This window comes from Furipterus horrens, unplaced genomic scaffold (assembly GCF_987537825.1).
Source record: "Furipterus horrens unplaced genomic scaffold, mFurHor1.1.pri manual_scaffold_10, whole genome shotgun sequence".
Taxonomy (NCBI): domain Eukaryota; kingdom Metazoa; phylum Chordata; class Mammalia; order Chiroptera; family Furipteridae; genus Furipterus; species Furipterus horrens.
In genome coordinates this window covers 102,249,227-102,259,085 of record NW_028327180.1, presented here as the reverse complement: position 1 = coordinate 102,259,085, position 9,859 = coordinate 102,249,227, and the positions used below count along the sequence as shown (strand labels likewise).

General features: G+C 67.8%; 1 protein-coding gene across 2 annotated transcripts; it reads left to right on the top strand.

Moving 5' to 3' along the window:
- The first annotated feature begins 955 nt into the window (after positions 1 to 955).
- Positions 956 to 9,706, top strand: MAFK (MAF bZIP transcription factor K). Of its 2 annotated transcripts, none has more exons than XM_090288698.1 (3): positions 956 to 1,017; positions 8,487 to 8,566; positions 9,047 to 9,706. In XM_090288698.1, the coding sequence occupies exons 2-3, from the start codon at positions 8,531 to 8,533 to the stop codon at positions 9,464 to 9,466; spliced, it is 456 nt and encodes a 151-aa protein (XP_090144824.1). In that variant the 5' UTR covers positions 956 to 1,017; positions 8,487 to 8,530; the 3' UTR covers positions 9,467 to 9,706. The 2 variants fall into 2 exon arrangements, with proteins under 2 accessions (XP_090144824.1, XP_090144825.1); XM_090288699.1 differs by lacking the exon at positions 956 to 1,017 and adding an exon at positions 7,660 to 7,947.
- Positions 9,707 to 9,859: the final 153 nt, after the last annotated feature.

Genomic DNA, 9,859 nt, shown 5'->3' with positions numbered 1-9,859 from the left:
AGACGGGGGTCCAGGCACCCTCAAGGGCTCAGCCTTCCATCCTGGGGCTGGCGCGGCCAGGCCGTGGGACTCTGGATGAACCACCTCGCTGGCTTTGTCCTCCATCTGCGACAGGGGGAGGCTAGTCCGCTCCCCAGGGCCCGGCCTTGAGGGCCGCTCTCCCCGTGGCCGCCAGCAGCTGGGGCTTAGGCGGCCTGCTCCCCAGGCCCCGGGGTCTCGGAGCGCTGGCCCCTGAAGCTTGCCTCAAAGCCGTTTCCCACCGTGTCGCCCTGCCGACTCTCCTGCAGGAGGGGAATGGCTCTGTTGCCATTCGTTGGCTCAAAATGGGGAAGAAGACGGACAGGGCAACTAGGACCGGGAGGCAAGGCAGGGAGGCCCGCGGGCCCCTGTTCACGCCCAGCCCACCTCTCCTCGTGAAACCCTGGGGACCCTGCGCCCCGGTGATCACGTCCCTGGGGACGGCGGGACGGGACCGGGGACCTGCGGCGGGCCGCGCGGGTGATAGGATGCACGCGGGGCGCCCCACCTGCGGCACAGGTTCATTCGGTGCGCCCTGCACCGGTGGGCACGAGGGCGGCACCGGGCACCGGAGGACGGTGGGGTGGCCGGGGCTGACGGCCGCGAATCTGTAGGCTGGGGGGGCGGAGGGGGGCGAGGCCGGTAGGGGTACAGGGAACCGGAGCGGGACGGGGGGACAGCACGCCGGGCAGCCGGGGTGGGGCGCCAGGGGGCGGGGTCCTGGCGAGCGGGGGGCGGGGCGATGGCGCACGGTGGGTGGGGCGGCGTGACGCGCGGCGACGCCGATCCCGGAAGCGGTGTCAGATGCTGGGGAGCCGGGCGGGCGGCGCGCTGGCTGCGGGCGGGCAGCGGGGGGGACTTGTTGTTCTTCGCGAAGTCCGAGCCGGAGCACGCGGCGGAGGCAGCGGCCCAGAGCGAGCACCGGAGTGAGCGCGAGCGGGAGGAGAGTGCGTGCCCGCGAGGAGCCGCCGCGCGCCTGCGGCCCCTGCACGACGCCAGGTGAGGGGCGATCGGCGGGGCCCGGTGGGCTGGGGGTGCGGCGGGGGGCTGCTGGGCGCCGAGTCAGGGCGGCCCGGGAATCTTGGCGAAGTTGGGCGGGACCCTGAGCCCCACGCCTGTCCCGCGCACCTGCCGTCAGGTGTGCTGCCCCCGATCGTCGCGCGGGTGGGGCGTCTGGTCCGGGCCCTTAGACCGGGTCGCCTTCCTTTACTGGGCTGGGGAGCGCGGCCCCGCCAAGGCCGACCCGTGCGGGAGCCCCGAGACGCTGGGCGCCCAGGGGAGGGCGGGGCAGGACAGGGGTGCCCGCGGTCTCGACTCCCCCTCCCTCCCCACCTGTCTGCATTTAGCCTCGGAGACAGACTCCGAGGCGGGAAGGCGGGGGCGCAAATAATCCGCCACGTGCAGGGAGCGCGTGGTCCCGCAGGGCCACTGGGCCTCAGGAACCGTGGCGCCTCCGCGGCTCCAGCGCGCTGCCCGCCGGCCCCGCCGCCTCTTCCCACCGTGCCCATGGCAGGGTTCGCACCGATCGGGGTGGGGAGGCGCAGGAGCTGGGGACTCGCTGGTGGGGGTCACGTTCTGAGCAGCGAGCCTGCCAGGGGTTCCCCCGAGGGGCGGCCTTGGGCGGGGAGGGGACTGGGCACGCCTGTCACTTCCCCCAACCCCCTCGGCCCGGCTCACTTTTCTCACCTGTGAGTCAGGGTCTCTTCTAACTTTGAAGGCGGTTCTTCTGTGATCGTGCTGAGTTCAGGGCACAGGGGCTCTGTCGGGCTGTCCGCTTACACAGCTTCTCCGGCGCCTCGGCGGGGAGAGGACGGGACGGGAAGCGTTAGACTCCGCAAACCCCTGCCTGTCCCGGGAGGCTTCTCACGCAGTTATCGAGTCTGTACCAGCGACACCTGCCCGCCGTGCGGCGGTTGCGTCGGCGTTGCTGGGAGTTGCGCGCCCTTCGCGTGTTAATGATTACGCCCTGTTTACCTTTCACACGGCTCTTGTGCCGGAGCAGAAGGGGGGGATCTTCCGCCGCCTCGCGGTTCATTCAGCCACGGGCCCTTGGGCAGCCACCTCCGGGAGGTGCACACCCAACACTGGCTGGTGGGACCCGGGGGTTCCCGCGCGCGCGCGCGTGCGTCTTGGCCGCCAAGCTGCCGCCCAGACTTTTGTTGGCGTGGAGGAAGTTTTGCACAGGTGTGTGCATAACGCGCAGCTGTGTGGGAACGCCGCCCTTCCCGAGCTCTGGCCCCAGGCGTGCGGCCCCTCTTCGGGGGACTAGAGCTTTTAAAGGAGTTCCTCTAAGTCAGTTGAGGGGCGGTCTGGGGTCTGGAAGTGGATGTGCGTGGGACACACTTGCCACCTGTTGCGCTGTGGGCCGCTAGGGAGCTTTATATGCACTTCCCTGCCCAGGTAGCCCATCAGGAAGGTTTGCGTTTGAGCCTGGCCCAGGGGACCTGCTTTTATAACTTAAAGCGAGGCTGCTATTTAAAAATAAAGCGTTTTGTTAAGTGAAAACACAAAGCAAGGTTTCTCCCAGGAGCGTTTGCGTTTGGGCTTGAACGCAGCTGGGCTTCAAGGAACCCCTTACAAGTTCAGCCCCGCCCACTTCCAGGTGGTCGCTCAGGTGGGAGTTGCATAGGCCCCGCGGGGGGAGGGGGCGGTGCTCTTGCTTCGCTTGGGCTCACTGCTCTCAGCCCGGAGGCTGTGGGGGCCGTGTGGGCTCTGGGTGCCCCTCTTGGTCCGCACTGTGCGCGCTCCTCTCTGGGGCGCCCCGCCACGGGAGCGTTTGTTCACACTCCCCCGTCCCTGGCCTGGAAGAAACCCAGCCTGTGGCCTGGCTCTTCCTGAGTCTAAAGGTTCCCTGAGTGGACTTTCTGGACGTCGGTCCGGTCCACACGGGAAGTGCAGCCCGGCCAGCTGGGCCACTCCTCGGTGCAGTAAACAGTGACTCACCCGCCTTGCACCGCCTCCCCGCTCCCCGCTAGTAGAAGGTGCGTGGCTCCCTCCATGTCTGCTTTTGCTTTTCATAATCACACCCTCGCTGTGCTTCCTCTTTCTACCGGTTCAGGAAGTTGAAAGTGTCGTCTTAAAACCGTAGAATTTGGGGGCAGGTAGGGATGAGCCTTGGGTCACACAGGGCACACGTGCACACACACACACACACACACACACACACACACCCCTTTTAGATGAGGGAGCCCAGTCGGGCCTGCTGCAGCCACCTGCCTGCTTCTCTGTGCCACCTGTCTGGGTGTCCAGGCAAGGGGGAGCAGGGGGGTGTTGGGGTGAAGGCGCCCCCCAGGCGCCCTCCCTTCAGGGCAGTGCTGACACATCTGCTTATGCAGCACACCTTGCACCTGCCAGGAGGGGGGAAGCAGGTATAGGGGGCGTGTCCCCGGCTGCCCCTGGATGGGGGGACCATGGTCAGCCCTTGGGCATGGCCCTGTGTACTCACGAGGGGGCTTTGTGGTGAGGCTGAGGTTGGGGGAGGGCGGGAGGGCAGGGGGCCATGGGGGAGAAGGGCGGGAGCCCTTCTAAGAAGCCAGAGATGGAGCCCTGGGATGCAGCAGGTCAGCAGGTGGCCGGGGCAGGCAGTGTAGCGCTCGCAGGATGCTGGGCAGGGGTGGGGGTCCCTCTGCTGGCCTGTGCAGGCTGCATTTGGGTGGCCTGGGTCAGAGTCCAGATGGAAGCTGGGGGTCTGGCTGGGATGGAGCTGCCCACCGGATCTGAGAGACTGGGGCCGAGGCCAGCAGGCCAGAGCCAGGGAGTAGACGTGTGAAGAGAGGAGAGGCTTTAGGGGCGATTTCTGGGGTCCCCCCCTGAGCTGGAGAGTCGGCAGGAGGGCAGACCGTCAGGTCTCCCAGGGGACACCCTGGCTGCACGTGGGCTTGGGTGGCAGGAGACAGGCTGGGGGGAAGGACAGGAGCCCACAGGGGAGCAGGCTTGACCGAAGCTGGGTGGTGGGAGCGAGGGTCCAGGACACGGCTAGCCAGGGGCGTGGCGTTCAGCCTGCCATCAGCTGCCGCCAGCTGAGTCACCTCTGGACGCAGCCAGGATGACACAGCTTCCTGGGACTGCAGAGGCAAGGTGACCAGATGTCCTCCAAGCCCAGCAGACAGTCACGTCTTGCTGGAGGGCACCCAGCCAGGGCCAGCCTCAAAGCTGGGCGTGGGCTGGGCTGGGGGCTGCCCAGCAGGCCTCTGTGGGATGCACCCCCGCGCTGGGGGGAGCTGGCTTGGGATGTCAGTGCCTGGTGTGGGGTGGGTGCGGCGCTGGGGAGCCTCCCGGCTCCGGGGACCGCCTGCAGTTGGGTGGCACCAGCTGTGTGGCAGCAGCTGGGACGGGTGTTCGGCATTGGGTCCCTTGTAAAAAGGTCCCCAGTCCCCTTAGGGCAGTGGTAGCCACATCAGGGTGGTCAGGGGGAGGCAGCTGCTGCTTCCCCAGGAAGGAACCTCTTCCCCTCGCTTCCTGGTGTGCCTCCTGCCCCTGCCTCTTCTCCCAGGACCTCCATCCTGAGCCCTGGAGAACGGGGTGGGAGGGGCGCTGGCCCAGCAGTGGCGGCGGGGGCCGCTGCCTTCTCCCCACACCCAAGAGGAGCAAGCGTTTCTGAGAGCCCCCCCCCCACCATGCTGAGCGCCAGATTTGGCTGCGGGCCCACCTGAGGCTCACGCTCGAGGCTGGCAGCTGGTTGTTCAATCTAGGTGAGAATTAGAGCCTTCGAGCCCTGGCCGGTGTGGCTTAGTGGCGGGCATCAGGCACACCTGCCTGCGTTGCAGGTTCAGTCCCTGATTGGGGAGCGTACGAAAGGCAACCATCCCTGACGGTGCTTGTCTCTCAGCCAGTGTCCCCTTTCTCCCTCCCTTCCCCTCTCGGAAGAGAAAAAAATAAGTAGGTAAATAAATAAATATTTAAGAAAAGAATTAGAGCCTTTGAAAGTCTAAGCCCCTTTTCTGCTGGGTTACCTAGACCCAGGGCTGCGTGGGTGGGGTTGCCGCACCCCGCTGGCCTGACTGATGGGCCCTGACGCTGGGCCCAGCCCAGCCCCGACCAGCACATGCAGGGCAAGGCCAGGGCTGAGAGCCGCCCAGCGGAGCGGAGTCCAAGCCATGGGCAAGCAGCCACTATTTGCTGGGAGTGGGGGTCCGAGACCCTGGCCTCCAGCTCACCTGCCTCCTGGCGGGCGGTCCCGACTGTGGAACCTGGGCTCCCTGCCCACAGGACGCCCCAGGACAGGATTCCAGGCCATTCTCGGGCAGAGCAGCCCTGCCCTGCTCTTATGGGGCTTGCAGGGGAGGGACGCCCAGCCCCCCGATTTACCCCAACCCGCCGCGGTGAGTGGGCCCGTGCCGGCTGCCGGCGTGCTTCCTTTCCGTGGAGGAAGTGAGCTTCCTGTGAACTGCTCGGACGGACGTGCCTCCGAGCGAAGTTACTGGCTTTGGGCTGGAAACCAGCCTCTTCAGTTAGAAAAGTAGTCACCCACCAGGTGTCCCCTGTGGCAGGTGCCGACTGCCCACTCTGGACCAAAAGCGTCGCCAGGGCTGCAGGAGACAAACACGTGACTGTCCCCACGGCGGGTGAGCGGTCCCCAGGGGGCAGTGCAGACCCGCCTGGCGCAGGGACTCTGCACGTGGTTTGCGTTCTTTTTTTCGAGGGACGTGGACCCGTGCCGGGAGCACCTCAGGGGAAGCGGCTGGAGGACCCTTCTCGGGCTGATCGGTGGCTGAGGCTGCGGTGCGGGCAGCGGGCAGGGCCCGCCGGCGACTGTCGTGAGCCCACCGGGGTGCCGGCGGGGCTGAGGCTTGCTGGTCTGCAGACACCTGTCTGGGACGGTGGTGGTTGTTTTTAATCCTCACTCTAAAGTGTGTTTATTGATTTTAGAGAGAGGAGGGAGAGAGAGAGACATCAATGCGCGAGAGAAACACTGCCTGGTTGCCTCCTGTGTGCGCCCCGACCGGGGATAGCACCCGCGTCCTCGGTGGGCACCGCAACCGGGGATCAAACCCACCACCTGTAGGTGCACAGGGCAGCGCTCCAGCCCGCCGGGGTGGTGGTTTGACGGCACATGACGTGCTCCTGTCAGTGCTGAGCGCTTGGTGCTCGCAGCCCTGCCCTGGGGGCGGGGCATGGCCAGGACCTCCACCTGGGGAAGTGGGGGTCATGTCTGCCCGCAGCCTCTGGCTCCTCTGGGGGTCTGGGCGCAGCCCCGAAGGTGCGCTCAGCGTGAAGCCCCCAGTCAGGTCCCTCCTGGTGTCATCACTGTGGCCCTGCTGAGGCTTTGGAAGCTGGACAGGTCCCTGCGGCCCCTTGGTTCTGAGCCCCCCCTTTCAGAAGAGGAGGTGGGGACGCGCAGAGAAGAGGGGGTGCTGACCTCGAGGGGATGACCCTCATGCTGCTCCCGTTGAACAGGAGATCTGAGACCCGAAGGCAGGCCCTGAGGCCAGACCCAAGTGGGGGGGCCGGGGCGCCTGGGCCTCTTCTGCGTCTGCTGAGGCCCCTCGGCTGGGACCCGGCCCCTAGCGGCCCAGGCCCTGTGGCTGTGGTGGGAGCGGACCCTGCGGGGCTGCCTGCGGGGAGGGGCCGAGCCCGCACCCTGAGGCCATCCTGTGGCGGCTGCGCACGTCCCAGCATGGATCACGCGGCGGGCAGGTGCCCTGAACTCCCCCCTGCGGCCCGCATGCTGGCGGAGCTGGCTCTGGCCCCAGCCGTCCGTCCGTCCGTCCGGGGGTCTGCGGGTCTGCTCGGGGCGAGTGCTGGGCTGGGCCTCGCTCTTCCCCGGGCAGGCCGCCGGGTCTGGGAATGTGAGCTTTTGCTCTGTAAACAGCCGGTGACTCACCACACAGCTATGCGTGGCGGCTCCGGGCCCTCGTGCGCTGACGCGCTCAGCCGGGATGGGAGCCGCAGCGACACCCGCCGCCCTTCCTCGCTCGGCCTGGAGAGGTTTCTCACAGCCGCCCCCCTCCCCGCGGGGCCCTCTCCTGTGCGGCTTTGACCGCAGCCCTGGCGGGAGATGCCGAGGCCCAGCGCTGTCAGAAGCAGCTCTCGGCCCCTTGCTAGGAGCTTCCAGACTGCAGCCTGCCTTCTTGGGCACGTGTGTGCCCCCACGTGAGGGTGCCGAGGGGCCTCTAGCCAACCCTGCCCCCCATCTCCTTCATCAGTGCCCAGGCGAGGGGCCCGGGAGGCATGGGTGCTGAGACCCGTGCGGGTTTGCGGCCTCTGTGGGGCAGGGTCCGCGGGCCCACAGACGCATCTGAGCAGACAGAGGGGCCTGGCGGTGCTACGGGGGGGTCCTGGGCCGCAGCCAAGGCGGGGTGGGGTGGAGGCCACCCACCCACCTAGTCTGGATCGAGAGGGAGGCTGGGATGGGGGCCGGGATGTGGCGCCGTCTCTGGAGCCCGAGGACCCTCCATGGTGCGGCTCCCTGGTGTCCTCCTGATTGTTCACCTGGCCTGGGACTTGGGGTGTCGGGGTGCACCCCATCCTGTGAGCTGGCAACAGAGCCAGCCAGGCTCTGACCCCCAGCCCCTGGGGCACAGGGGCTTGTTTACTGTCTCACAGCCTGTGATGTCTGCATTGCTGGCCCGAAGCCATTGTTGCTGTGGGCTTCTCTGTTTCCATGACGACCATCAGGGGTTGGCTCTTCCCAAGGTCTCCATGGCAACTATCAGAGGGAATCATGCTTGGGATGCTTGGCTGGCTTTTCCATGAATGATTAGGATGTGTGACACAGTGCGGCCGCGCAAAGGAGCGGGCGGCGCCAGCGAGGGCGGCGGGGACGGCTCCCGCCAGACAAGCCATGAGCTCTTCAGGTGGTGACTCCCCACTTCCCCAGGCCGCCCCCAGGCTGGCGTAGGGAGCCCTGCCCACCCTTGGGCCCCAGGTCGTGGCTGGGGGGCAGCCCTGGGGGACAGTGATGTCACAGCGGCCGAGCCCTCGGCAGAGGTAGGCCAGCTAGAAGGGCGGGGCCCCCCAAAGGGGGGTTCACCATCCTCTCAGGGGTGACAGGCTCTGCCGGGACAGGTGCCACCCAAGGCTGGCAGCTCCTCAGGTGCCAAGTGCGGTTGTCCTCGGGGGGCTGTCATGTGTGTCCGCTAGCCCTGAACGTGGCCCCCCGTGCCTCCCAGGGGTTAAGTGCCGCGCTCAGAGGCTCCTCAGCCTGGCGTCTCCCCTGGGTGCTGGCACTCTCACCCTGGGGGGCAGGGGGCCCTCAGATGCGGTGGGTCTGGCTGCTCTGTGAGCTGGTCCTTGGGGTGGGGGGTGTGACTCTGGGCCCCCTGGATGCCTGCCCTGGGGGTGCTCCTCACGGCAGGTGGGGGCCCGCTGGGCTCTCGGGGCATTGTGACTGGACAGGAGGGAAGGTGGGCTGAGCCTGCTTGGAGCCTCTGTGGTGGGGACGGCGGCTCTGGGCCACCTGTGGAAGGGCACACCTGTCCCCACTCCGGCGCACCTGACCCACCTGTCTCTGTTCTGTGCCCTTCTAGTCGCGGTTCCTAAGCAGTTCTGTCCAGGTGACTGTGCCCAGGTTATGACGACGAATCCCAAACCGAACAAGGCATTCAAGGTAAGCAGGGTGGAAGTGGGCGGGCCTGGACCCTGTCTGCCTGCCCCTCCTTCCGGGACCACCCTCAGAGGGGGCGGGAGGGGCCCTCTCCCCTGGAACAGGGTGGAGGGCTGTGGGCCCGAGGAAGCGTCCCTGGAGGAAATGGGGACAGAGTCAGGGGCTGTGGCCACAGGAAGTCCGGGAAGGTGATCTCCGCGTGGAAGGCCGCGGGCTGTGTGGCCTGGCCTGGGGGCCTGGCTGCAACTGTCCCCATCGGCTCCCGAGGCTGGCGGTGCCGTTGGCAGCCCCGTGGCACCTCCTCGCAGGTTTGGGTGGCTCCCTCGGGGAACGGCCAGTCTCACAGCCGCCGTGGGCACCCTGTCGAGGGACTCCCTGGCGGGGATGCGAGGGCAGCCTGGGGTGCAGAGGGGGTGCTGCCGGGACCCAGGCTCTCACCCGCCCGCCGTCCTCCAGCGCGTGCTGCCCGTGCCCGGCCCACAGGTCAAGAAGGAGGCGGGCGAGAACGCCCCGGCGCTCAGCGACGATGAGCTGGTGTCCCTGTCGGTGCGGGAGCTGAACCAGCACCTGCGGGGCCTGTCCAAGGAGGAGGTGGTGCGGCTCAAGCAGCGGCGGCGCACGCTCAAGAACCGCGGCTACGCCGCCAGCTGCCGCATCAAGCGGGTGACGCAGAAGGAGGAGCTGGAGCGGCAGCGGGTGGAGCTGCAGCGCGAGGTGGAGAAGCTGGCCTCGGAGAACGCCAGCATGCGGCTGGAGCTGGACGCGCTGCGCGCCAAGTACGAGGCCCTGCAGAGCTTCGCGCGCACCGTCGCCCGCGGCCCTGTCACGCCCTCCAAAGTGGCCACTACCAGTGTCATCACCATCGTCAAATCCCCCTCCGTGCCCTTCTCGGCCGCCTCCTAGTGCCGGGCGCCGGGCGCCAGTGGACGGGCGGTGGGCACACCCCCGTGCTTGTCAGAGGGCCAGGGGGACAGACCCCCGAGGTCCGCGTCCACACGCAGACTGGCGGCTGTGGGTGCCAGGGGAAGAGTAGGGTCTCGTGAAGCTGCGTGCCGCACGCCTCCCCCACGCGCCCACATGCACCCACGCGCACCCACGCACACCCGCGCCGGCCCTCCTCCGGGCTCGCCTGTCCTCCAGACGGTTTGCAGGGGCCTGTGCCTCACAGGAGTCGGCTGCGTGGCCCCGCGGCAGGGGCTCCGTCTTCCATCCCTCCAGCAGCCGTCCCCCTGCTGGGACCCAGCAGCCAGCCGGAGCCCTCACTGCCCTGACTGTGCCCTGGTGCCCAGGAAGATC

What these genes read in the sequence shown, in the direction of transcription:
- MAFK (XM_090288698.1), top strand. Translation starts at nt 8,531, where the DNA reads ATGACGACGAATCCCAAACCGAACAAGGCATTCAAG. An exon ending in AACCGAACAAGGCATTCAAG is followed by an intron (nt 8,567 to 9,046) that starts GTAAGCAGGGTG and finishes CCCGGCCCACAG; the next exon opens with GTCAAGAAGGAGGCGGGCGA.